Raw genomic sequence first — 27,645 nt, 5'->3', positions numbered from 1 at the left:
TGAAAAGGGTTTTCTATTGCTTCTCTTTAAAAAGGCAACAGCTGAGAGGCTAAAACAGAAATACCTTTTCTTTTGGAAAGACACACATAGCAAATCTAAATCATCTCTTTGAAGATTACAGATAACAGAAAGAGAAGTGTTTAATAAGTTCAACTTTTGCTATAGACGTGGAACTCATTTTCAGAGAAATTTTTACTCAAGGAATGGAAATATGTTAAAGCAATTTAGGAAGATTGAGATTTAAAATTCAGTGGTTTTGTGAACCAAAATTTTTTGATAACCTGCTTAAGGAAAGAATTTGGAATAAGGTTTTGCTACAGTTGCAAATCCTTCAGTAGTGATTATTCCTGTCTTTAGTAGTTGCTCCAGAGTTCTGCTGTGGGAGCTGATACCGACTGGGCAAACGCTCCTCCTTATCTGCTCTGTTCGGTTACAAGCACTAAAAGCTTTGAAGTCTCAGGGGGGAAATGCAGATGTGAACCCAGAGCTGGGATCTAAACCAAATTTAACAATGGGAGATTTCAAGCTTGTGTTGAAATCAGATTTCACCTGTGAAGCCTGGCTCTTGGGAAACCTGGAATTGGGTTCGGCCATGAAAATGATAAGCCTTGATTGTATTTTGTGTTGTAGACATCAAGTAAATTTTGAAGTGACATTCTGTATTTACATCTGAGGTTATCAAATTTAACACATCATTGGTTTCTTTCTTTACTGTGTGTAACAGGAACACCTATTTGTGTCAAAGCAGCCCACCTAATAGCTCCTTTGCAGTAACAGTTCGGTGTGTCCATTGCAGACAATGAAAATCATATTGGGAAATTCTGATTTGCAGTGCAAAAGGATTAATGTTAATTACCAACTGTTGGCTGTAATTGTCACCCTCATTAAAATGCAGAATTATGTATTTCTTAGTTATAAATAACCCTTCTAATTGTACTTGATGTATGCCAGTTTAATCAAAAAGTACACTTGCAAACAAGCAGATATTTGCATTAATCTAGCACTGGATCTTTGAGTCTTTTTTGATAGTCTTTTATTCCAAACCCGACTAGTTGGGGGAGGTCTATTACAGCTACATATCCTTTACACATTTTTTTTTTCAGCTCCATGGATCTGACAGGATTTTGTATTAAAATGAGGGGAAATGTCTTCTGGGAATGCTCAGTGCAACAGAAAATGTGTCAGTTTTGAAGTAGTTGGCAAGGTTTCCATCATTCAGTGGTATGACAATAACTTGACTGTAGTTTGAAAGTAATAATAAGCAAAGGAAAATAGAGTACAAATCATGTTATGAAACGGAGTTAACTCTTTGCATCATTTTCATTGTTATTTTAATTACTATTTTTTTACAATTTTTCCCCATGTGCATTTGCAGGTTCTCAAATACCACATCAAATCTTAAGAGAATCTTGATTCTTTGGATGTGATTCCTGTTTGCATTTGTAATCACAGCAATGAAAACAGCCTCAAAATATTTTATGGTTCCTCTGTATTTTTCTCTACTCCTTTGTCAAAAAAAAAAAAAAAAAGGTACTGTCTCTCTTTCCTGCACTGATACCTTGAGTGTTCTTCCTTGTACTTCTAAAAATTTTTTTAGAACTACTGTGATGGCAATTTCTACAGAGCATGGCAAGGTAAGATCAGTCTTGATTCCTGTCTTCATGGTTCTCTAAGCAACTGTTCTGTTCCTAGTACTGTAGTAATTTCTCTTCTCATGTTTCTGAGACATTCCCTCTTGTTTTTTGGAAATTTATTTTATTTTTGAGATGAGAGGAATAGATGAATAACATATACAGGATAATTGCATCTTACTTTAAGAAGCCTTTGTCCCAAAAGATGTCTCTGCCATCCTTCCACCATATTGCTTATGCTTAATAAATTCCCTTTTTCTTCTGTCCTTCACTTTCCTGGGCCTTTCAGGCTGTAAACTCCTCAGGGCAGGATCTTGCCACAGCGCATCTTTGTGCTTGGCTGATCCATGCAGTAATGATCTTTAACTGTGATGATGGTATAGTTAGGGTGGAATTTGTCTTGTTTATCTTGAGAAAACTGAGCTAGTTACCCTCACTAATTTATTTTAGAACCAGCTAAATATCCTTTTGGTCTTACCTGTTATCCCATGAGCTGTAAAATAAGTGTGGAGTAACACACACTGACACCTTATCCCTCTTGTAGCTGAATATGTGGAATTAAAATAAGTTGTTTGTCATTCATATTTTCATTATGGTTTGGAGGCAAATGCAGGGTTAACCTATGTGCTGCTGCATGGTCAGTGCCCTGATTATTAATATACTTTTAATGCTTTCACTGTGAATTGAAGGGCTTAGGCATCAAAGATGTAAAAGCCCTCCACTGTGGGACAGGGTGTGTATATGCCTGTTTCTGAGCATGCAGCATCTATTTCAGCAGTGCATGAGCTTGTGATGTAGTAACATTTTCAATAAAAATCGTGGTGATGGAAGTTTGGCTGCTTTGGAGAGTCCTGTTCTGAACTGCTGTGACCTGCTGACGTCCTGTAACTTGAACTTGGGTACTGTGGTACTGCAGTGATTTTTTGGTCTGAGCAGGGCCTTCAGTTGTCCCATCCCTGCCCATCAGATGTGCTGTGCACCAGGAGATGGTCTCAGCAGGCAGACACAGCTCTGTCAGGTATTTGATAGCTATTTCCAGCTGATGAGTTTCCTGCTTCAAAAATACATTCCTGCCTCTCTGTCACTTAAGGACAGTAACCAGTTCTTGCTTTATAGTCCCTGATTTGTCCCATTTCCATTTGTCCCATTTTAATATATTTTTTTAAGCCTTTGTTATATTCTAGTTTTCTGTCTCTATGAAGCTCATTTAGCTTTTCTTTGAGCTACCATGAATAGCATAGTATTATCAGCAAATGTCTTTTCCTTATTTGTCCTTTCTCTAGGCCACTTGTGAATGCATTAAAGAGTTCAGGCCCTCACAAATTTGTGTGAGCTCCACTGGTGACCTCTCCGGCCACTTTATAGCAGACCAGTTTTAATGTTTTCTCTTAATTTCCTGGGTTTTAGCCAGTTATCTATACACTAATGGATTTTTCTCTTAGTTTATGTCAGCTTTTAAGTCTTTGGTAATAGATTTGCTGGAGGACTTTTGGAACTCCAGATAGACTACGTAAACTATATTTTTCTTGTTTAGATGCATAATAATCTTATGAATCTTGTAGAGGTCCCCAGTGAATGAAGACTTTATATTTAGTCTCTGCCAATATGTTGAGTTTATTAATTCCTTATTATAATTTCTATCAATCTGCTTGTTCTAAAGGTTAGACATCTTCATTTGTAGATTTCTGCATCTTTTCAGATCACTTAAAAAAAATCCTGCATTCAGTTCTTTGCTCAGAACTGAAGCAGTTTTAGGCAATTAGTTAAAAGCTACAGTTGATAGTTCAGCTGTTTCATACCTGAGCTCCTTCAGAAGTTTCAGTGAGTACCAGCTGATTCCAGCAATTCATTAGTGCTCATTCATTTTGATTTTTTCTGTAATTTATTAGCAAGACATTTAATCTTCAAACAGGTCTTCTACTGTGTCCGCTGTAGCTTCAGAAAGTTCCTAAGTTCCTACATGGTGAATGTATCTTCCATTTATTGGAGTTTTTCTGCTGTAGCTTTATCATCCTGTTCCTCTTGTAACTTCATTTCCTTCTAGCTTTAACTTAAACTTCCTATATTTTATATGCTTAAAACTGGGATTTGTTACTGGACCTAATGTTTTCAGCAGAATAACCCTTAGTCTTTGGTCGTTTGTGGCGTTTGATTTTGTGGGGATTTTTGGTTGTGGGTTTATGGTATTTTTTTTCCCTTCCCTTGAGCTAGCAGTTTGTTCAATTTTCTTCATTTAGACTGGACTGGATGACAGTTTACTGTTTAAACCTTAAACTGGTTCTTTCTCCATAGGTTGAATTTCCATTTTTGGAGCCCTAGTATGACTATTATTTTTTACAAGCTTTCTCATTTTTCTATTTTTTCCACTTCTGAAATGAAAGACTGTTGTAGCAAATTTTTGCTCAATAGTGGTTACTGTGTGTTGGTTGTCACATCTGGGTAGTGCAATGAATTGCTCCCAGGTGTGAGAGAGATTTTATGGAATGAACAGTACAACTAGGACTCTTCAGCTTGGAAAAGAGGTGGCTAAGTTTTGGATACTATCAGAATTTTATAAAATCAAAAGCGACATGCAGAAAATGAATAGGGAACAATTCTTTATTTTCTTGTCTACTGGAGGAACTGGTAGGCATCAGAGTTGTGAGATGGCACATTCAGATGATAAAAATGAAGACAGAAACCAACAGTGAGCTTGTATCCTGACCTTTTATCATTATTGTGTTTCTAAATGCCACATATTTCAAGATTTTTATTGTCATTTCTTCTAATTCATAAAGCTTTTTAAAGTCATTCTTAATATATGTATTATAATAATGATTTTTAAATAGTTATCTCTTTTTAAATAGCTGTTATCTCTTATTATCTTTGTTGAGACATTTGTGATTGGGAAAAACCCAATATCTGGGCTTGTGTCTCAATCTTACCATGTTACATATCTGTCATGAGTTCAGTAGGACATCATAACAGAAGATTTGGGCCCTGATTTTTCCTGGGTAGAGTAATGAAAGAGCCAAGGTATCTTCCACATTTGTTTAGGGAAAGTAATAGGGGTGTTTCAGTGTAAAGAATATTGAATTTTGAACTACTGAACTTAATATGTTTTTATTTTGTTGTCTTTACTTTGGGGAGCACTAAAGCAGGTAACATGCCTTTAGCTTTCTGCTACAGAGTTGAAGGAAACAGAGAGTGATGTTACAGTCTCTGTTACAGATCTTTATTCATGCTGAGTGCACCAGTTTCTACTGCAGGTGTGACTTTTTTCTCTTCCTAGGCCACGTTTCCTTTTCAAAACCACATGCTGTTGATCATTGTTAAGTTTGGCTTTGTGATGGCCTGGATTAGAGCACTGAAGCTATCTCTTCAACCTTTTGATAATTGAGAAGGAAAACAGTATCTAGCTGGATTTTTTTTTTTCACCATTTATTTAATTGTAGATACTGATTGTATTTAATATTTAAATTGCTCCATGCAATGTGTTTCTAGCTCCCCAGTAGCTTGGGGCCACGTTCATTAATTTTGATTTGTCTTGTGTTGTTTTTGGGATGGTACTTAGTTTATGGGGGGGGAAAAACAAATTGTTTTTTCCTCTGAGGGGGAAAAAACAAATTGTTTCTTTTAGTCTGAGTGTGTTGGGAGGGAAATAATTTGGAAATATGATGGAAATCTAAAACTTTTACTGAGAATAATATTATATCTTTGTGTCTGGCCTGTACTAAGTTAGCACTCTCTGTTTTAATGGTGGTGACTTAAATGTTGTTTTTCACCTTTGTTTCTTCCCACCTGTATAGTTTTGAAGTATTTTGCTTTGTTCCAAACTGCTAGAGAACATAGTGAAAATTACCTAGTTTAACATGTCCCTGCTTATTACAAGGGATTGGACTGGATGACCTTTAAAAGTCCCTTCTGACCCAAACTATTCTATTATTCTATGAAAAAAAAATTGTTGATACAGTTCTTTTTTTTTAATGTAAAAAACAATCAAAGACATTCTAGAGTACTAATATATAATTTATGTATTTAACATCTTTTAAAGTATATTCTCAAAGCCTCTAATGCCATTGTACTTTTAACTTTCGTTTTTGCTTCATCTGCGTTGAATCATCTTTTACTGCTTAAAACAGAAATTGGGTTTATTGAAACATTTCAGTTCTGATTATTTTATAATAAAGATGAAGAAGTCTAACCTAATGAAATCACTGGAATGAAATGAGAAAAATTAAAAAAAATAATAAGCTGAAGACTTGAAGTTTTTATTAAGTCACATTTGGCTGTATGTTTCTCTTTGTGTACTGTCTTGGATCAGTAGGATGAGAAACTTGTCTTGTAAGGAATGACCTTTGCACTGTTAGACTGACTTTCTCTGTTGTATTTCCAGAATGGTTACTGGAAATACATTGCCAATAGTTCTTGCATGCATTAACTTCTGTGCCTGTGATCACAAAATTGTGTGGTTTGAAATGAGCAGTATTACTGAATTCCAATTCTTCCCCCACAGAATTCCGGCCTGTAAATGTATTTTATAGAAGACATGTCTGTCAGTCTGTTGGGTCTCTGTGAAACATCCTAATGTACAAGCAGCATTATGATTTATGAGAGACTTTTCCATACTCTGAGAAATAAAGCTTCCTGCTCTCTGCAGAGTATCTGGTGAATCCCCGTGGGACTGTGTTGGTGTATCTGCACTACAAAGGTTGCTTGCTTTGCAGGTGGCCACTGTGATGTGGCACAGTCTTCTAAAGTGTCTGTGCCCCTGTGCCTGCTTCTGCCCAGAGCTTTTCCAGCTCCTCTCTTATTCCGATGACCTTGTCCTTGCTTAGGAGCCAGTGTTCTTCCAGGACAGCCTTTTCTTTTTACTGTAGCAGGTGAAGCAATTCCTAGAAGGACTTTAACAGTGCTCCAGCTGCTGCTCATCCCAGCTTCTGCTTAACTCTGTTAATTGCTCTGTGCATCCCTGTTCTTATCCATATGCTTGGAATTTTGAACCTGTATATCTACCTCGTTTGTAGGGAACAAACTGACCCCATAAAGAGTTGTTTTCTCCCTCCTTCCTTGCCAATCTTTTTCTTATCTCCTAATGGCCTCTCAGCATCTAGATTTCTAGACATGAAAGATAAGTGTGTTTTCTTAACTCAGCCTGCACTGACAGCCTGATTCGACTGTGATGAGCATCTTAAGAGATGTCTGGATCACTAGAATGTACAGGTCTGTTGTAATTAGCTGTACAATTTTCTTGCTTTTGCCTCTTCTGTTTTATTATGAACTTTTTAGCAGCAGACTCTTTCTACCAGTGCACAAACTGTAACATCACATGACACTGACTTTACTCAAACCAGAAGATTTTTGTGCCAAGGTTGTAACATTGTATCATTACTTCATTGTATCTGTGTGAAAATTTTAATTTCACGCCCTGCGGACTTCACTGTCTCTGTGCACTCTGATCGTGTTGTTGCATAGAAGGGTAAGTCCCTGGGTCACATTCATTTTGTAGTGTAGTTTTTTGAGGCTTTTTTTTTAAAGTTCTGTTTCCTTTGAGAGATCTTGCTGTAAAGTTAGCTCAGGACTTCTGCCAGGAAAATATTTGCAAGCTTAATGGGAAGATAGTAAAACTATTTTTGTTAAGTTTTTTACAGTGTGGCTATGACAGTCTTATTAAAAAAGAAAAAAAATACGTACAGAGTGTGGGCTACACTGCAACATATTTGCATGTGAATAGTCGTGACTTGGTGAAGTATAAGTTGTCACTTGTTGAAGTGACTTGTTCAAATATATCATCAGGTTTCCCATAATCCTGGTTTTCATGAGTTGTAGACTTCTCTACAGAAGTTCTGAGCAGAGGTTCTTGGCTCATGTTTTGATTTGTTTCTGGAGATTCCTGGTTTGCAGGCATTGATTGGTATTTTAAACTGCCCTGTTTGTGTGATGCCTGACCTGCATGGGTGGTAGGTGAGCATCCGGTCCTTGGTCTGTGTTGATGAACAACCTCTTTGGGCAGTCTGTGCCAATGTTCAACCACCTACACAGCAAGGAAACTTTTTTACTTCCATTTGAATGGAATTTCCTTTATTTCAATTTGTGCCCGTTACCTCTTGTCCTTTCCCTGGGCACTCTGGTGAAGAGCCTGGCTCCAGCTTCTTTCCTTTCCATATTCAAGTATTCAAGTATTTATCCCCTTTGGTGAGATCACCCTGAGCTGCATTTGCTCCAGGTTGAACAGTCCCAGCTTTCTCACATTTTACTTTTGTGTCAGATACATCAAAGCCTTAATCATCTTCATTGGGTCCATGTCTCTTACACTGGAGAGTCCAACACAGGGCACAGCACTCTAGCCGTGTCCCACTGGTGCTGAGTTGAGGAGGATCAACCCCCTCAACTTTCCAGCAGTTCTGGCCTTTGCTGGCCTCTATTCAGGGTTTTTTTGTGTATCACAACAACAAGTATCCAGATCCTTCTGCAAAGGTGCCTTCCAGCCAGTCAAACCTGCCATGTGCTGGTGCCTGGGGTTATTCCTCCCCAAGTACAGGACCAGGCATTTCCTGTTGTTGCAGGCTGTGAGATGCTTGTGAGCCCATTTCTCCTGCCTGTTGAGGTCCCTCTCTGTACACTTTCTGGCCTCACTCAGCCTAGAGTATATTCTGAAGGATATGGGAATGAGAGACTTAGCATCAGTTTCTTGAGCCGTTAAGTGCCCTGCCTTATTTTGTAGTGTATTAATGACCTTATGTAGTTTCTAACAGAATCATGGACTGTTCGCAGGTGTGTGGTTATCGGAAAGTAATCCTGCAGCAGCCGAGATCATCTTTGCTAGTTACTGCTGGGAATGAACAAACTAAAATTTCACTTCCCTGCCCATCTGTTCAGCAGCTGAAAGTAGGTAATTTATCTCAGTGGGACACCTACCACCTGTGTAAAGTTTTTGAAAGAGGTTGTTAGCGTGTGATGACTATAGCCAAGGGACACCGGGCCTGAGCGCCTCGTGCTTCGTGCCTCACTGCTGTTTTTTTCTGTAGGGTGCCTTGCAACCCGGTACTTGCACAGTGCCAGACCTGCTCGGTGGCTGTGTCCCTGTGAAGCTGACAGAGGCTGTGCCTGCTCTGCCACACGACCTGCTCGGTGCCAGCGGCGTGCGGCTCCTTGCCAGCCGTGGCCCCTCTTTGACATGCTAAACCAGGCACCACCAACACGCTGTATTTTTTACAGCTACTGTTTTATCTCAGTGGCTCCTCTTGAATTATGTATCCTCATCTTTGATGTATGAAATCTCAGCTGATTTAAATATTACCCCAGAGAGTTCAGCACACCTGGAAATGGAACAGAGTGACAGATAGTCCCAGTCTTTCCATGCTGGAGCACCGAGTGAGAAGTTTTACAGCATTTGGGTACTGGAATACAATTTTTATGAGACCGTTGTTTTTTCACATATGGTCTGCACCCAAGCAGTCAGTGGATTGGGATGCCACGTATTTGAGCTCAGTTGCAATGTTTGTTCTCAGGCAAATTGGAGGGAATTAGTTCATATAAAGAGCTGGTGCATAGGGAGATCATGGGCTGATGTTCTGTTAGGAGCTGGGCACCAAATGTTTCTCTAGATAAGGTACCCAAAATTGTGTGTGCCTGTCACTGGGAGGTGAGTAGAACAGAACAAGTAAATGCAAATCTGTCTGAAAAGCAGTTGCTATCTGATGTCAGGCTTCTGAGCATGGTATGAAGATAAAAAACCAACTGAGTATAAGCTACATATATAATGTCAGCAAGATACAGAAATCACTGTGTATATAAACCCTAAGCACTCCAGCCTATGAAGCATACTTCAGTTTCTTTTGTGTGTTGTGGTCACTCTGCTCCCTGCAGGAATTAGACTTCAGATTAAGTGCAAAAACCTAATCACTCACTCATGCCAGCATAGCTGACATAAAGATTATGCCAGTTACTATGTCATAAACAAAGCGATACCAGTTAAAAGCTGAGAACAAAAAGCAGAGCTCATTTCTAGTGCAATCTGGTCTGAAGAATGGGCTTTTTGCAAGACAAGCTGTATTCAGTCTTTGTATTTTGACTGTTAATATACCTTATATTTAAATTCCTTTTGGTTTCTACCCAATTTCAACTTACTAGCTCTCCACCACACCTCACTATGTGGTTACTTTTGCCCTTTCTCTTTTTCTGCTGGTTCCCTACCAAGGGGCTACTAGCACAAGCACATGGTCTATCATCATGGCCTTGCTTCCAGGGATCAGAGGCTGGGAGATGTTTGCATTTACCTCTGGAGTGTAATTCTGACTGATGGGTTCTTATCAGGTTTGTGAAGTCCATCCATCCAATTGTCTGTTTCTGTTTTGAAGACCAAGCAACCATAAAGTTGAAAACGGTGTTGTATTTTTGGAATCTGGAATTTCAGACAATGCATTTATGAATTATTTATGAAGAATGTGTTTTCAGTAATGTGCAGCATAAAATGGAATGAATGCGTATCCATACTTGCCCTGAACTCTCCAAAGTGCATGCTAATAAACAGAATGATAACCTACCATCACTTCTGCCCTGTAAGATTTACAGTGCAAGCACTTTTTTCTGTGGTTTAATTCAAGTCAGTTTGTCAAGTTAAAGCTCTTGTGTTTTGTTTTAAAGTACAACTTGGTGAGTGATTTTCTATTACTTAGAGAAATCTAACTGCTTTTTTCCCCCTTCTTTCAACCAGAGTTACTGTCTAAATTTTTCTAGTCAAGTTGGCATACAGCCACCCTAAATTATACTTTAATTCACAATTAGAAATGAAGTGGTAACCGTGCAGAGCAGCAAACCTTTCATTTAAAATGGCCATTATATAAGATCATGATTCTCCCAGATGATTAAGATATTGAAGAATAATTTAGATATCCTTAGGTTTTTAGCCATTTGGAAGTGCTGGGCTTATTTAATTTTTTAAGCCTCCCTGAAACAGCTTTTTCCATAATGACAGTAATGCAGGACTCTATATTATCACAACTTGATGTTTACTTGTATCTGAATTGTCTAATGCCAACTTGTTTTCACTGATATAGCTGACAGGGCAGAGATAATTAAGAAACAGAAGAATTTGAGTGCTGGATTTGCTATTACACACTCCATGCCACAGCAGAAGAAATTAAGCTGACAAGCAGGAGAGGAAGGATCATGCGGAACCACAAGAAGAATTGCTGTTTAGGTACAGCAATTGACTGTATGTAAAATATTTAACCAGGATGGGGAGGATAAAAAGGAAAATAGAATGGCAGAAAAAACTATTTCCAAGCATTCTGAGCCATCTTATTTCCAAGGTATAAAATAGACAGCTTGCAATACTTAGTCACCCCAGCCCAAGAAATGGCAGGGACGAAAGCTAAGCCCAGTGAAATGGTGGCAGAACTGCCATTGGCTTCCACAGGGTCACAGTTCCACCCCAATATATACTTAAAATTACTGCAGTCTGATTTTGCTCCTCTGCTCAGTGAGGTTTTAAATCTTGCACAGCTTCTCGCAGTTCTTGCCACAACGGTTAGAAAGTCAATGAAAGCTCACAGTTCAGTAACTAAATGACAAGGTAAGAAACTTTGGAATCATAAAAAGGGTATAAATGCTTGACCTAAAACTATGCAGATCTCCCAATGACCGTACAACTGAAGCAAAAAGTTGATTTATTATCTGGCAGGCCAGGAATTTGGACTGAGCTTGCGAAAAAGACAGACTGCTAACCCATGTAAATGGTGGTAGACTTAGCAAGCTGTATGTGGTGGGGTTCTTTTTCCTCTAAGCCATGCCCCTTAAAATTGTTTTGTAGTTATTTAATACCCACAAAGTTGTAGGGTGAGGTAGTCCCAGGTTTGCTGAAAGTGTGCTGGGAAGAAGAGATGAAAATTGGAAAAGAAATCAAAACTGGGGAGCAGCACTGAGACTGGCAGAGAGGAGGTGCAGGACTATACCATGACTTACATATGCAATCCTTTGTCAGAGGCTTTAGTATATTATAAAAGAAAAGGCACAATTTTGAAGATGATTCATTGAATTAGAGTTTGCTTTGAGGGGAAGTATGCTTGGGGACAAACTTGTAAGAGTAAAAGAATTTAAAAGAAAGGCTGTTAAGGCAGGAGATAGAGGGAGATGAAGTATGGCAGAAAAGATGATGACAGCTTGGTTTTGGCCCAGAACAATAAAGGGTGAAGATCTTGCTGAAGATGTGCTGTGATGATAGAGTGCTTAAAAGGAATAAAAGCTAAGTGTGCTCTGAAGTGCAAAGTTGTTATGTAATATCACAGCAGAATCAGGGCCCCAGGTGCTGTACATACACCAAGGTTCATTTTCTGATCTGAGGAGCTTTCAGACTTGATGACATAGAAACGGCTGTGTGGGAGGGGAGAGAAGGACAATACAAACAGAGTGATTGCAGAAGGTGGTTGTTAAACTCTGTGGTAGTTACCTGGTTCTGTAATTTCTCTCTTTTGTACAAAAACTTCATTCTAAATTATTCTTCTGTCACTGACAGATCTGATTTAAAAGGTTTCTTTACTTCCCAGCACTCATGTTGTAGTTCACCCTCCTTCTTCCAGAATTATTACAACCTCAGTTATGCCAATTCAGCTGCAGCCTGCAGCCGTACCTTGAAATAAATGATCTGTGGTGTTTCTTATTCTTGGTCTTCAGCTAGTTAGTTAGTTAGTTAGTTAATTAGTTAGTTATTATTTAACTACTAAAAACACACAGAGACAAAAACAATGAAGCAGCACTTGGAATTTTATTTGCCAGGTTGGTTACAGGGCAGCAGGGTCTGAGTCCAAAGGAGAAATAACAAAGGCTGAGTTACCAGCAGCAAAGAGGATAACTGGATGGGAAGCATTGAGATGGGAATGTGGAAAGGTGAGGAAAGCAGGTGTTGGTCTCTGAGGAGCAAGTAAGTGAAAATGTCCTGCTGTGTAGCAAGGAGGAATGAGAGCAGCAGTAACTCTTTGTTTCAGTAATGACAGCTGCTTGGATGCTACCATAGGTGAAGCCAAGATGAAAACTGGGGGGAAGAAAATGTCTTTATCAGCCCTGCCTTAGGGCTCAAGTTTTTTCAGATGCTGTTGTTGGATCTGGTGTCCTTTAGATCACTGGCACTGATTGGTATGCCAACAGCCAGGGGCAAACCAGAGACCTTAGCCTCTTTCAAGTCCTCTTTAGGTCTTGTGTACTATGCTGGGTAGGGAGAACATCCCAGAGCACTGCCAAGCACGTCACATTTCAGTTAGCAGATGTGTGATACTGTTACTCAATTCTGCTGCTTCTCTCTAAATTCCTGTGCAAGGACTGTAATCTCTGATGCTACTTTCCACATAATTTGGTGATAACTGTTAGTAACCCAAGAAAAGGAGGCATTGAATTCACTGCTCTGCAAGAACTAGAGGTAAGGGAGGGACCTGTGGAGCAAGGAAGCAGCAGCAGAAGAGCTGAATGTGCACCAACAAGCATTGTGTGAGTGCTGGAGGGAGCCGATCTCCTCTCTGTTTCTGTGCAGCCCCTCTAGGGGATATGGTGCTTATTTCTGGGTGGTTGCTTACTGGAAAAAATTGTCAAAGATGGAAGGAGAGTGGCAAAATCTGTTGGAATACTGGAGGTATTGATTTATGAGAGAATATTAAAATACGTGTGGCTCGGGTAAATGTTGACTGAGACTAGAGCAGAATGAAAAAGTGTAACATTGTTTAAATACTTAAGGTGTATTTGCATCAAAAAAGAGGACTGATTTCTCTGTACTATGCCAATCTTTAGCCACAACTAATAGGGTGAAGGTTGGAGGAAGAAAACCCTCTTTGTTTAAGTGACTATTAGAAAGATGTTCTTATTCATGACACATACCTTTCCCTCCCACCAAACTCTGAAGCAAAAATTCATGGGACATTTGTGACACTTCCCATACTATTCTGTTCTCCTTAATGGTATGTTATATGTTTCCCACTGGGCTTTGGCTTACCTCTTTTGACTGTGTGCTCTTTTGGAGAGAGGAGTGCTCTTACAAGTGGTACTAGAGTTGGTCCCCCTGATCCTGATCAAGGCCCTTTAGGTTATACCGTGGCCCATAAATAAGTAATAATGGTAATGATAGCATGAGATATATTTGGCTGTGGAATGGCTTCCCAAGGAGAGTAGAGAGAGGCTGATTGTTAGCAACAAATGTGAGGAAGCACACTGCAGGGAGCAGTTCTGTCAGCAGGGAGAGGGCTGGATGGTCTAATAAGTCTTTTCCTTCTCTAGGTTATGATTCTGTGAATACTGCCTCGGAGAGCTCTCTAAAAGTCTCTGATAGTGTAAGCTCTCTATTACGTGGGTGTGGGTTTTACAGCACTCCAGGAGGCTCTTGTTGAGGACACTGTATAAATATATTCTGTTTTACATTGTATGATATATTTTAAATAAAAGGCTCAGATCTTTTTTTAATTGCTTTGAAATATTCTGCAGTCTGATCTCTTTCTTTAAGAACTAAGAAAGTCTGAAATGCTTTTGGAAGATACAGACCTGTTGCAGGTGAGAAGTATGTCCCCACCTGGATTTGTTTTAAATACATATATAGTATTGTTAAATTTACCTCCTCCTGTATCCCACAGTGAAGTATCTGCTCTGAGTTCCAGCCTGTTTGAAAGTAAAATGGGAATCTGAGGCTGTCACAGTCCCTTTTTCTCTAATTCTCAGTTTAATCATGTTCCTTCTCTTGATGTTTCAGCCTCATGAATTGTCCTTCACTGTGTTGTGGTTTCTTTCAGTTTTGGTGTCTTGACATTCAGTACATGGGAATATATCACCTCAGGGTGTGTTTTGAGGTGCAGTTCACACATGAAGGACAAGCTCCCTTATCCTGATGTGTGGCCTTTCAGGGAATGACTGCAAAACCACCTTTTCTTTCTCAGCTTTCTTTTCCTACCCATCCAGCCTCTAATGTTCATTGACATATTCAGCTCAGGTTTCCTGGGCCAAATAGTCTGCTGGCTAAGACTTGGATTATTCACACAGAGCAGGGAGTGGGGAAGAAAGAATCTGAGGTATCAGCTCAGCCCTATGGATTTTCAAAAGGCTTTTGCCAAGGTTCCACACCAAAAATTGCTAAAGAAATCAAGTTTCTGTAGGATTAGAGGACAATTCCTTCTAGGGATTTACTGGTGTTTAAATGATAGCAAGCAAAGTGACTTAATATTAATTTTTTAGAGTTAGCAGACGGATTCCCTCAGAAACTCACTGGCCTGGTTCTTCATCAGTGACCTGGAGTGAGAAGTGAACAGCAAAATGTCTTGGGTGACCTAATAAATTCATGTGTTCGGATATTAAGTTCTTTCAGGTAGCCCAATAATATGTCAGTAGCAAACAACTCCAAAAAGGCAAATTAAAACAGTGGAATGAAACTGTAATTTACTGGGGAAGAATCATCAGCACCATGCCTACATGATATTGAACTCAGACTATGTGGTTAGGTTTTGTGGAGTTCAAACCTTTCTGGAGTTTCTCAACAGCTTGTGGATACATAGGTCTTTCTGTACCCACATTTTTATTCTGCTTGGTCTTTGCCTCTCAAGAAAGCTGTAGTGGAAGCTAGGAAAGGTGCACAGAACAATTAATTTGATCAGCAGGATGAAGCAATTTAAGGAGAGACCAAGAAGCAATGACTTTGGATAGGAAAAGACTGAGAAAATTATCAGGGGTGCAAAATTGTGAAGGTGGTGGATAAATTGAATGTACAGCTGTTTTTTACCAGATTCCACCACATGAAAGCAACTTAACTGCAGTCAGTCCTTATGGCAAAACTAGCAAGGTATTAAAACAGAAAACAAAAGTATGTCTGTCGACAGCAGTGAACTTCCTGAGCTTGCTGTCACAGGATGTGTTGGAAACTGCAGGTTGAGAAAACAATTAGGCAAATTTATGGACAGTGGGTTGGTACATGGATGTTAAAAGGGCAAGCCATGGAGATAATTTCTCATCCCTTATGCTGTAATTGTGGATGCCAGACTAAAGATGGCAGGAAGTGCTTAGGACCCTTTAATTTGGGTTGAGTTCTTCCCTTCACGTGTAGAGCTTGGGCTAGCTTGGGTGTGGGTGATTAGCTGTTTCTTCCATAGAACCCCAGATTGTATCACTAGTGTGGTGTCTTCATGTTTCAGGTAGTTTGACTGCTCAGGCCACTTCTTATGTGCATCTGTTTTTCCTCTGCTTTTATTTGCCCTGTTTGTTCCAGTCAAACAGTGATTTGATATTTGCTCTATCATAACAATAAACTGTTTAATTTTCTGTAAAATGGGTCTGTTCCCTACCCCTTGAATGTGGTTTTAGCTGTATTTAGCATTTGTAAAGTGCTTGGGGGCAGGTGGTGTTTTATGAATACAAAATAGTGTTAGGCTTTGTACTTAGGCACAATACTGTACCGTAATTCAAAGGCAATTCATGTAACATTAGTAAATCACTTTGAACTTTATGTTGAAAATATAAGCAGTAGTATAAAAATAAACCTTTTTATTTCCTCTGGTATATACAGTTAAATAAAGTAAGCCTATACAGCTACAAAACTGTATTGCCAGCATGCTTTGTTGAAATGCCATCACCTTGCAAAGAGATATTCCATGTGTTTCCTACATGTTTATGGTTGGAGAATAAATTTTCAGAGACTGTAAATGAAAAGATGTCTCTAAATATAGTGATCAAATATTATCTGACACTGCTTGTTTAAAGAAATATACATATATTTTACTGCCAGAGTATTTATGACTCTAATAAGTTTAGTTATTTTGTCTCATAAGGAGATTCTCACTCCTCCAAATATCAAACTTGTTGAAGTTGTGCTATTTTTTTTCAGGAAGGAACAAATGGTATTAATAGCTAAGTGGGACTGTATGATATGAAAATACAATAGTGTAGTTTAAAAGTTGGACAGTGTGTAAGAAATATAATATATTTTACCAGCAGTGGGAAATAGATAAACATTAAAAATCCATTGGCATATCCCAAACATCTAAATAAATAAACATCACTGTTCAGCCAGTTGAGACAAGCAGGCCTTCAAGAGCACTGTTCTTTCTAATATCCTGCACAGTTATATGTTCTGTGCATCACTCTTGCATAACCTGACCATTTTTTAGGTACTGTACATTGTGGGACTGTCTGAGTTCTGATTGCCCTGTAGGTTTTATCAGGAGGAATATCAAGTAGTTCCAGGTGATTTCTCACCAACCATTCTGGACATAAGTGGTCTTATGGTTCCCAGAGCATCAGCAGTATTTGTGTGGTCGTCATAAAAATGTGGAAGCCTTCCTTCCCATTCAGTTTGGAAACATGGGACAAAGTACGATTCACCTGTAGGCGTTCAGAGAGCTGTATTCCTGCTGCTTGAGCAGCGAAAAAGACACACTGTGGAAAGAGGGATTTGGGACTGTGCCATCTTGTGTTTATTTTTGTTTTCCTTTTTAAAATGTGAATGGTTAATGAACTCTTCTGAATCATAGTGGTTTATGATGTTTCCTGTTATCTTAGTGATAGACTAAAAAACTCTTACATTAAGAGATATAAACTCTACTAGATACTTATTTAATTAAGAGTCAATGCTGAGAGTTTCTAATAAAATTTGCAAAAGGGTTTTAGTGGCTGAGGAGACATAATTCTAGCAGCCTGTTTTAGTAATGCAGAGGAGAGGAAGGGAATGCTTTCGCAGCACTGTGCAACGCCTGACCAGGGTGGATTTTGCTACCCAGGTCACAGTTCTGGTCTGACGCAACTGGACCAGCTTGATCCCAGTTGTGCCAGCCTCCCAGACTGAGCATTTCTGTGCTGCTCTGTGAGCTGTATTTGGAGTTTTATGTTGTACAATAAAAGCAAAGGTGAAAGTTCTTCATTGAAAGAGGAGCTTCAAAGCTTACTGTGGTCTAGTCTCCCTACTCTTGTCTCTATTCTCTATAGAGAGCCTATGGCCCTGCCTTCCTTCTGCTTTGTACACTAGTTCTTAATGTTCTGTCTCCTGATGAATTTTTTGGAGACTTTAGAAGATTGCTTTCACCGAACTTTATCTGTCTAAATAGTTAGACTTCTAATGCAAACTTGTAGACCTTAGAAATTTTCTTCTCCCATGATGAAACATGCAGACTTTCAAGCTCATTAAAGTTAGATGAAAAAGTATACATCGGAGAAGTGTCAAAAAAAGAGATTATTTTCCAGTCTGTTGCGGAGATGCTGTGAGAGACTGGACTATTAATGATTAATGACTCATAACATTTGCCCATTTGTGGAGGTGCCAGGGTGCTTTGCGGAGGACAGGTTTGCATCTCTCGAGGGAGGATGTTGAGTTTTTGGGTGTATATGTGCTAGTCTGCATGAGACAGAACAGGTGAACTGTCACAGCCTGGATCCTGCAAGGCAAGATGGTGCTTCTTGCTATGCTAATTGCTCTTCCTTACATAACTCCCTCAGTTGTTAAACTGCCCTCTTCCCCCCAGGGAAGATCTGAAGGAGCATTATTGGCTCAAATGAGAGGCAGTCCCTGAGAAGGGATCATAAATTTTCAAAGACTCCCTAAGTGCCCCCAGACTCAATTCTGAGGCCTTCCACCAGAGGCATCAAAGTTCCCCCCTACTCAGGGGAGGTACCTGGGCATTCCCACTGAGCCTGAATATATTTTAACCCATTGGACTGTGTGACATTTCATTTTAATCCACTCCAAGAGATCCATTAACAAGAACCTGGGTTACACTCCCCTTGCTCACTGACCTTCCAGCACACTAGCAAATGTACCAAAAAAGTGAGGACAGACTGAATTATCACCATCCTTAAAGGGACAGTTGCCCATGCCATTTTCCCTCTGTTGGGAGGGCAAAACCTATCAAAGAAATGTGCGTAAGCACCAGCACTGATGGGACATTTGGTTGCTTGATTGAACATCTATACGTGAGGAATTTCTGTATGTGGCTTAATGTACAGTGCTGGTACTTCTGTAGAATGTTGGGATTTTTTTCTCCTCTGGAAGCAGTAACAACACAAGGGAGCCCTTGGCCATTAGTTTCCTTTAAAAGAGCATTCACTATTCACAAGCCAAGTTTGCCAAATCAGTTTTCCTGCTTGAAATGTTCTGACTCTTGTGTGGGTGATCCTATAACTTTGACTTCACTGAAGCCATCAAGTGTTGTAATAATAATAATAATAATAAAGCCTGTTTTTACTTATTTTTTCATTCAAGTCATGCAAAGAATACATACCCTGGTTTTAGAGAAAGTTGGAGTCAAGCATTCTGACTGTGTCTTTTTAAATATTGGGTTACAAATAAATTGTGAGAAAATTGTCTTTGCAAGTTTCAAACCATTCTAGGTGTACTCTGTTGCCTCCAGCCAGATGCTGTCTGATGTTGCTTAGACTAACCCGGCAAACCATCATCCTGGGATTAAACACTAAATACCTGCAAGGAGCATTCTCTTTATCAGATAGTGCTCTGTTAGCAGAGTTCATTCACTTTATTGCATATATAACTATGGTGTCAAATAGACTGATTTACAACACCTGGTCTTTTACATAATCTTTGCTATTTGCTGCGCTTGTAATCTGCCAAATCATTTAGCTTTCCTGATAGCAGAAATGCTGTAAAACTTAGATAAACTTGCAGAAGAAATGAACTCGAAGGTACTGCTGAAATCTAGGGCCTGCACATTTGCTGTAAATGCACTGGCTGGTTTGGTTTCCCCTGCCTAATCTGTGATTGCATGTGGCTGCTGGACAAATTGAAATTTTATGATAGCACTAGCGTCAGAGGAGATAAGCATTTGTATGCTAGACTAGATTAATCTAAAAAGAAGTTTTAGGTGTGGCTAATGAAAGCAGTGTGTGTGTTAACTGGGTTTCTTTGGGGTTCAAACCATATGTGTGTATCTATATAGAGTCTAGTCTTAAACTTTCTCCATGTGAAAAATCTCATATATCTGTGTGCTAGTTCTTGCTATCAGTGCAGCTCATTCCATTTTATGTTGGAAATATCTTTGAGGAGTTTCAGTTTTTAAAGGGTACTTTCTGAATGATAGTACAAACAACAGATTTCTCTAGAATGATCTGGTTTGCCTACCCAAAACTCTACGTCCTTGCGAACTTTTTTGTTAGTGTAACTAAAAGACATCACATTTGCTTAGGGTTAGCCATGAACAAGATCCAGTTGAAACAAAAGCTGTATTTTTTTCATTTTGAGCCACTAATATTTTGCTACTTAGACAATAGAAAGACAAGCTTAAAATGTGGAAAAGAAATTTGCAAATTAGCTTTTTGATTGTGAGTGAGATTAAATCTAACACATCTGCAGGAAAATAAAACAACCTGTAGTCAAACAGGAGAGAGCCCTGCGAGGCAGTAATGTCAAGTCAGACTGTATTAGAAATGACACTGACCATCAGATTGGAAGAAACAATAAAAATTGAAAGAAATAGCTTTTATAGGATATCTTCAGTAGTCACCATTAGGATTGGTATTAACCCATCAGTGCCACTGCTAACTCCTTTGAGCTGAGGGAGTGGCTCTGTTTCTCAGACATAACAATGAGTTACCTTGTCATAGGTGAAGTAACTTGTCATGTCAGGCACTGGAATGGGCTTCCTGGGAAGGTGGTGGAGTCACCATCCCTGGTGGCTTTCAGGAAATGACCACATGTGGCACTCAGTGCTCTGGTCTGGTTGGCAGGGCAGTGACCAATCAAAGGTTGGACTCGATGGCCTTGGAGGTCTTTTCCAGTCCAAACGATTCTGTGACAGTGTTCTGGTGATGGATGGGACGTAGCACTTACTTGTGGAGATCAAGAAGGGCGTTTTTCACAGCATGGCTAGTTCAGGGTGGGAAAGCCTTTTACCTGCTGCTGCTGCTGCACAAGGCTGTTGGACAGCACAGGTGGGAGTCTGCCTTTAGGAGGTACATGGGCCACTGCTAATCTCTCACATCCATAAGCTGCTGTAGATGTTTGTTCTTAAGGATTTTTCAACCCATCTGAGTTGAGAAACCTCCCACAGCTGTCTTGGTTGCTTAGTCTTTCTAGGTTCTTACAGTCACAAAAGTAAAAACAGAGGCTTTTCTCAAAGCAGAGACCAGCTTGAGATGTTTCCTCATGCTATAGATGAACTATTTGCTTACAAGAGAGATACCCTATGGATCCAATCACCTGTGCTGATAGTTTCATTTGGGTGAAAAATTTGAATAATGTTTTGTGCATGGAAGCCTTTGAATGTGTGAGTCACTTTAGGGTTGGGAATATCAGGCAGGTTGGTGCTAACAACAGCATGGAACAAAGGGACTTTTGGGTAAAACTCTGGAGTGATATCTCTTACATATTACTGAGAGGTCGCTGGAGAACAGGCTCCCTAGGGAAGCGGTGGAAATGGTATTGTTTAAGACATTTAAAATTGGACAGGAGGAAATATATTGTAATGATCAATCCTGTGCTGGTATTTAGATGAAGTCTTGTCTCCTGTGAATAATAATAGAAAGTCCCTGTCTCAAGTGCCTGCCATTATTCAGTGAGCATTACCAGATCACATTGGCTTGCAACCTTCCCTCATCTCTGTACTTGCACTTAAAGGACAGCCTGAGTGATGCTTAGCACCTTTGCCTTTTCTCTTGGTGCCTCAAGTGTTGATTCTGTATTGCCTTACTTAGATTCTATTCCTTCACTGCTTCCACCAGACAGACTCCATATAGTAAACAGAGATTTACAGGAAGCACATGTAGTTTGTGCTAATAATAATAATAAAGTCTCCTGCTGTTTTCAAATCCCTGAGAAACTAAATCAAATGTAGAGGTCTATTAAAAAAAAAAAAAAAGAGTGCAGCATGTGTATAAGTCACCTTACGATTACCAGTGTGGGTCTGCCTTGTTTGGTGTATTTGGCTGTCATCTCTCTGAGGTCTGTGTTCAGTCTCCAGAGTGCAACTAAAACATTACACACTTCAAAAGGAAAAGCTGATGAAACAGCCTAAAATAACCTGAGCACCCATGCTTTCCTTGCCTCTTTTTCAGTAGCTCCGTGTTGTCATTACTGACAGGAGTCCATACAGCAAAATTCATTCTGTGCCGGTGGCCCCTGTCAAACAAATCTGGGTCTGGTCTGATTTATGGAGGCAGGAAAACTGGATGCAATTCCTGCATGGTGCTGTGATCTTAACAGAGCTCTGTTTTCTTGGTGTGTTTCGGTAGGTACCAAGCCTCTCTTCTTGACCTGGTGGAGTCTATGAGCCCAGTATCAGCTCCAGGACAGCTCTGCTGGGAACCTTGTGACAGGAACAAACTGCACCTGCCCTGCTGTGGGAGCCACAGGCTGTCCTCCTCTTGGTGCCAGAGCCCCTGCAGCCCCAGGAGCAGAGCGGATGAGCTGGAGGAGAGTCGGCTCCTCGAGGAGATCTTCTTCATTTGACACTACTCCTTGGTCTGCACCTCCTCTGAAATTATTTGAGTGATCACTGCTTGTTTTCCCTCTTCTGAAACATAGCCAATTAGCATCCAGGTTCATTTTGGATTTAGTGATCATGATGCAAGTATATTGTTGGGGTACGCCAATCAGAAAGTGTTAACTTTTTCCCTAAACCTTTCATGTGCCAAGTAATCAATTTACAATAGCATTTTTTTAAAATCTACAACATTTTCTAATACATTGAAGTCACAGTTTTGCCAGCCTTATATCGAAAGTATATTTCATTATTGATTTTTTTCGCTCTAAAGCAGTTTGCAAGAGCTGCCTAACATTCAACAACCAGCATGTTCAAAGCAGATTATTTTCTAATTAAACAAGTCTGTTTAAAACCTGGCATATTATAAAGGTACAAGCACTTTAGTACTTTTTCACTGATTTTATGATCTACTTTTTCCTTCAACATTCTGATATTTAACACACTGAGTTTTTAGGGGATATATTGTAAGCTCAACTCTACCATGTCTGATAATGTTAATAGATGATGTTGCAGGTTGATGTACTAGGCACAGGTTTGAATTATATTCCTCTTTAAATCAGTGCTATTTGACAGAGTTTATGTGCTGGGTAATGTAACCCTGAAACAGCAGAACGGAGTCAGACATCGTAGAGATCCAAAACTGATTTGATGTACTTTTCAAGATGAAATACATAGTAGTGCTAGTATAAGAGCAGTCTTAAGACATTTTCACTAACTTGCACTATTTTGATCCTGCATCCAGGCTCCATTGTAAATAAGACAAATCAGTAATTATTTCCACTAGCAGCTCACAATGCACACTTTCCTGCCAGCTTTAATTATTCATGCTATATCTATTTCAGTTTATTTAAATGCATTTCCATCTATTGCATGCACTTGGTTATTTAAAGAAATGTGCCGAATTGGTAAAAATGACTGCACATTACAGGATTAATGGTCATTTTCTCCACAATGCAGTGTTCATATTTTATTGTAACAGTAGCCACCGGCATGTGTTCTTAGAAATATGAGACTAAAATACTCATTTTGCACAGTAAAATTGCAGCAAGGGAAAGGTAGAATTGATCCAGTTCAGGCAAGTTCTAGGCCATTTGCTCCCAAACACCACTTCATGGGCCAGTACTGCTTTTCAGACAGTCTCTTTAGGCAACCCTGCTTATCTTAATGGCTGGGTTGAGTTGCTGTACTGATGCTTGGGGTATGGCTGCTGCCTGCCTCCCCACGCTGCTCCTGTGCAATGTGTGATGCTCTGCAAGGTGGATCTCAGACGAGAGCACTGCAGCCCCTGGCAGCACTGTGCTCCATCAGTGAAACAAAAGGAGAGAGAAGGGGAAGAAGAACCTCAGGTTACTCTGGGCTGCTTCGTTCAGGCCCAGTCTTAATCACAAATTAGGTGATATCCTTTCTGTGCATCCCAGCTAAATTTTAAAAGCTGCTTGGAGGAGTTTAAAGGAGAAAAGCAGCATTGCTGGACCAGAAAATTACTGCTGTGGCAAGTCCCTGCATGGTCTGTCCTGCTTTTAGTGAGGTGTTACAGTTTTATGGAATATGTCTATCTGCTGTTGAATGTCCCTCTTGTTCTACTCCCTGAGCCTGTGAAGGCCCAGGTTTCTGCTAAGAGCCCCAAAGATGTATTCAGTGCCCTGGCCCAAGTAGAACAGATGGGAACATAAGTTTTCTTATTCTGTTGGCTGAGTAGTCTGCTGCTTAAAGAGGGCAGGAAAAAGGAGGAGAAAGAAGAGAAAAATATACAAGGACCAGCAGGAAATTTGGGGATAACCGTCACATAGATCTTAGAGTTTGGGGTTGTTTCATGGTGTTTTTTTAGCTTTGCTGGTGTTTTTTTAAGTGTTGGCATTTATAGAGAAAGAGTTCTCTGATTTCAGTCCAATTGCTTCTTGTCTCTTTTCCAGTTTGACTGAAACTTTAATTGCCTTTTCTGATAAATGCTAACTGACCTTTCAAAACAGCAAAAAATACATGTATATTTCTTGAAAGGTGCCTTTGTGTTGAGAACACTCTATGGGAGCATTCTGTTCTTTGATTCTTTTGTGGGTGCCAATATTTAATGCTTTGAGATTTCTTATGATCACTTAAAAAATTCTACTTCTCAAGGTGACTTTTGGCTTGAATCTATATTTTTTGGTTGTAGCTCTTTTTAAAAGGACATTGTCAGGATTGTGGGCTCTATGCTGAAGGTGCTGTCTGTCAGTCAGACCTATACAGGGGGCACATCTTTGTGAATCAAAGTTTTCTAGTAAAAGATGGTTGAAATCCCTGATGGGTGAAGAGCTGTATGCTTCAACTCTCTATGAGATGTGGACAAAAGAAACAAAAGCTATTAATTTCACAGACCCTGTGGAAAGTAATTTTTTATAATGCTGGCTCTTGCTCTAGTTATCAGCAGTACATTAGGAATAGTGTTTAGCAGTCAGTGCAAGCAAAGATATTTTGCCATGAGGCACTACAAAGTTGAAGTTATTAAAACATTTATAGCCTTAGAAAAAAAAATCAATGATTGTCAAATAGGAAAGGACAAAATCAGTAGTTTGTACTGGGAGGGGAATTGTTTTCCATCTGCTAAAACAGTAGAGGAAATGCAAAAATTAAACTAGCAAAAGCAATGACATGACAGTGTCCTTTTAAGTTTGAGTTTCTATATTGGGAGCTGCTGCTGGGGAGTTGGTCCAGCATAGACTGTTTGTCCAGAGTGTTCCCAGTGAATATCCTTCAGCTGCACATCAGGCTGTGTTTTCCATGGGGCTTTGTGGAGTAACATGACTGCTGCTAAGGCTCCTACCCACGCCTTCAGTTTGTGTCCTTCCCACGTGGTTCGTGCACACACACTTGCTGGCTGTTTGTGTAGTTACTGCTTTTGTGCACCTTGCACATCACAGACCTGTAATAATCACACCCTTTTCATTTCTAGCTTTTCCAGTCTTGCTGTTGAATCCCATCTCGAGCACGTATTTATATGTGTATGTGAGGTCTTAATCTAATAAATTATCTGGGGGTTTAATTTATTCTTCCAGACTTTTATTTGGCTTATCTTCTGATTTTTGTCCAGCTCAGCTGTCAATACTGCCATTGACAATGTGTTCCACTTCCCACAATATCAAATCCTGTTATGTTCTGAGTCTCCAGTTTGTTAAGATACATGAATTTGTTTTAAGCCTTCTCTTCCTCTCCAGGACATGGGTCTTACTGTGAGAAGGAGCAAGGCCTCCTTTGGAGCATGAAGTAAGAGAGAGGTCTCAAAATACAAAGGAGAAGAGAACTGAAGAACCAGCACCATGTTTTGGGACAAAAAAGTGAATTAAAGAGTAAGGAAGAAAGGATGGAGGTGAAGGCAAGAAAGGACAAAGATGCAAGGCAGATAACTGTACCAAAGGTGGAGATGAAGTGGGAGTGAGCCAGAGGGCAGGGACAAGTTGTTAAACTAGAATAAGCAGGTGAAGGACAATTGTGTGCTTGTATCTTAAAGTGAGAAATGTTTTCAAACACTGGTTCCCATAAGAGCCTTATGACTCCACACCCTTTTCCAAATCATGTTCCTGCATTTGAGGAGCTACTATCCAAGGCGTGCTTGCCAAATGAGGGAAAGAAGGAAATTACCTTGACCTAACTTTAGCATCTCCCCTTTAGAGCAGCTGGGCAGGGAGGCCAGAGCACATGGAGAGCAACTGTGCAGAACCCAGGTATAGCCCAGGGCATGGACTGAACTTAGTGCTTGCAAGGGATGGGGACTTAGATGGCTAAAGAATAGGAGACTGGAGAGCAAGAATCAGAATAAACAAATAAAATGTGCAGTGATCCAATGAGCTGTGGAGGTTTGGTGTTAAGGAAGGAGAGAAATGAGTTTAGCTGCACTTCAGAGAGATTGAGCCTGAGATATCCAAAAGACAGCCCTTGAAAGTGCATGTGAGCCTGGGGTTAAACTCTAGAAGTTGCAACAGAGATTTCTCAAATATGACCTCCAGCCTGTGTTTGAATTTGTACCATCTGTGGGGGAGAGAGCACAGCCTGGTTAGTTAGAAACCTCCTTTTTCACTGTTACTAAATTTATGAAATTGTGTGCTAATTAGTGTATGATTTATAAATTTACATAACTGCATGCTACATAAGACAACACAGAATATTGAATGAGGTGATTTAAACCAGCAGAAGCAATGTAGTTTGCTCTGACTGGGTGGCTTTCCTCTGGAAAATGCCTCCCCCATCCAGACCTGCTCCTGCATCATTGGAAGGCTTGTCTGCTCACAGTGACAATAAATGTTTTACAATATTGTGACTCCATGTAGGTGAGAGACATCTAGCTCCAGCATCTCTGGCATAGCTGTGCAGCAGAGCTTTCGTGGTGATCCCTGACTAGGGTGTTTGAAAGCAGAATTTAGCTAAAAACAGCAAGAAACCCAACTTAGTCTGGCTAGTGTTGGTGCTTGAGGACTCCTACATTTGTTAACAGGGGTGGAAGAGCATCCCAGCTGCAGGAAAAGGATGGGCTGGGGAGAGGGGGAAACTGGATTTGTCTCCTGGCTCCAGGGAAGCCAATTTGCCTCCCTTCATGGGGTTCTGTGGGTTCTGTGCTGAACTGTGTTTAGCACCACATCTCAGAGGGGCTGTGACCTGTATCAGTGCCCACAGCAGAGGGCACTGGAAGTATCCACCAAAATATGTCTGTGAACAGTAATCTGTAAGAGCAGAAACATATGGGCCACACATTCCTATTGAACAGAAGCTGAAGCTCTCGGGCTTCATGTATTCTGAGGCTTGAAGGAAGGCTTGAAGGCACTGGGGAGCTGAACTGGAGAAACTCAGATGTCACTAAGAGGTGAGGTCCTGACATTTGTGAGGTGAGAGATGCCCAGGTGGTCCCAGCAGATGACCTAATCCATGAGCTGCAGTGAGAGCCAAGTTTCCTTGGTTCAGGATTCATCCTGAGTATGTAAAACAAAACAATTTTCACTCAGAGCATGCAATAACCAGTGTGAGTTCATTCCTTCTGGTGTCCCGTCTGCAGACAAGAGGAAAGTGAAAAGCTGAAAAAAGGTATATTTCCTGGTGCTTACTGGCAGCCACATTAAAACCTTGAAGCGTGGGTTTGATTAAAGCAGCTGCCCAAACACAAAGTGTTGGGTATTGTGAGCATTAAGAACAGAGTGGGAACTCCTCTCCTCTCCTACACCTGATAATGCAGGAAAGGACAAGATGAATTCACAGACAAAAAATCCAGTTAATTCTTGAATTAGAGATGACTGCGAGAAAGTTGCATTGAAATTTTAAAAGTGCCTTGTCAAAATCTTCCAGCATGCAATCATTCTTGCTGCTACAAAACTGCCTTATTTTGAGGCTGAGATTATCTACCTGAATTTCCAGCTGCTGGACTTTGTTGTGCCTCTAGAAGCAGGATTACAAAATTGCCATGTTGCTAGACTGAGTACCCGAAAGGGAGTGATAATCTCCTGGTCAAACCTTCTCTTTGTTGAGATGGCCTTGTGTCCTAATGTCTTTTTCAGCCTCTGGATGACTTGGAGGGTCTGTTTCTGAACTTTGTCTAGCATTTATGCATCTTGAAAGGTTTATACTAGAGC

The 27,645-nt window shown here is 40.0% G+C and overlaps 1 protein-coding gene across 1 annotated transcript in view; it reads left to right on the top strand.

The window, feature by feature from the left end:
- The window catches only part of KIAA1328 (KIAA1328 ortholog), a 173,137-nt gene extending 148,064 nt beyond the window's left edge, over positions 1–25,073 (top strand). The window contains exon 11 of the mRNA XM_036403577.2: positions 21,804–25,073. Coding sequence (XP_036259470.1) covers positions 21,804–22,020 — 217 coding nt within the window. The 3' untranslated portion in view covers positions 22,021–25,073. The remainder of the gene's footprint in view (positions 1–21,803) is intronic.
- Positions 25,074–27,645: the final 2,572 nt, after the last annotated feature.

The sequence above is a fragment of the Molothrus ater genome, chromosome Z (assembly GCF_012460135.2).
Source record: "Molothrus ater isolate BHLD 08-10-18 breed brown headed cowbird chromosome Z, BPBGC_Mater_1.1, whole genome shotgun sequence".
Lineage (NCBI taxonomy): Eukaryota > Metazoa > Chordata > Aves > Passeriformes > Icteridae > Molothrus > Molothrus ater.
Note: the sequence above shows the minus strand (reverse complement) of the source record. Positions and strands in the feature narration are given on the sequence as shown.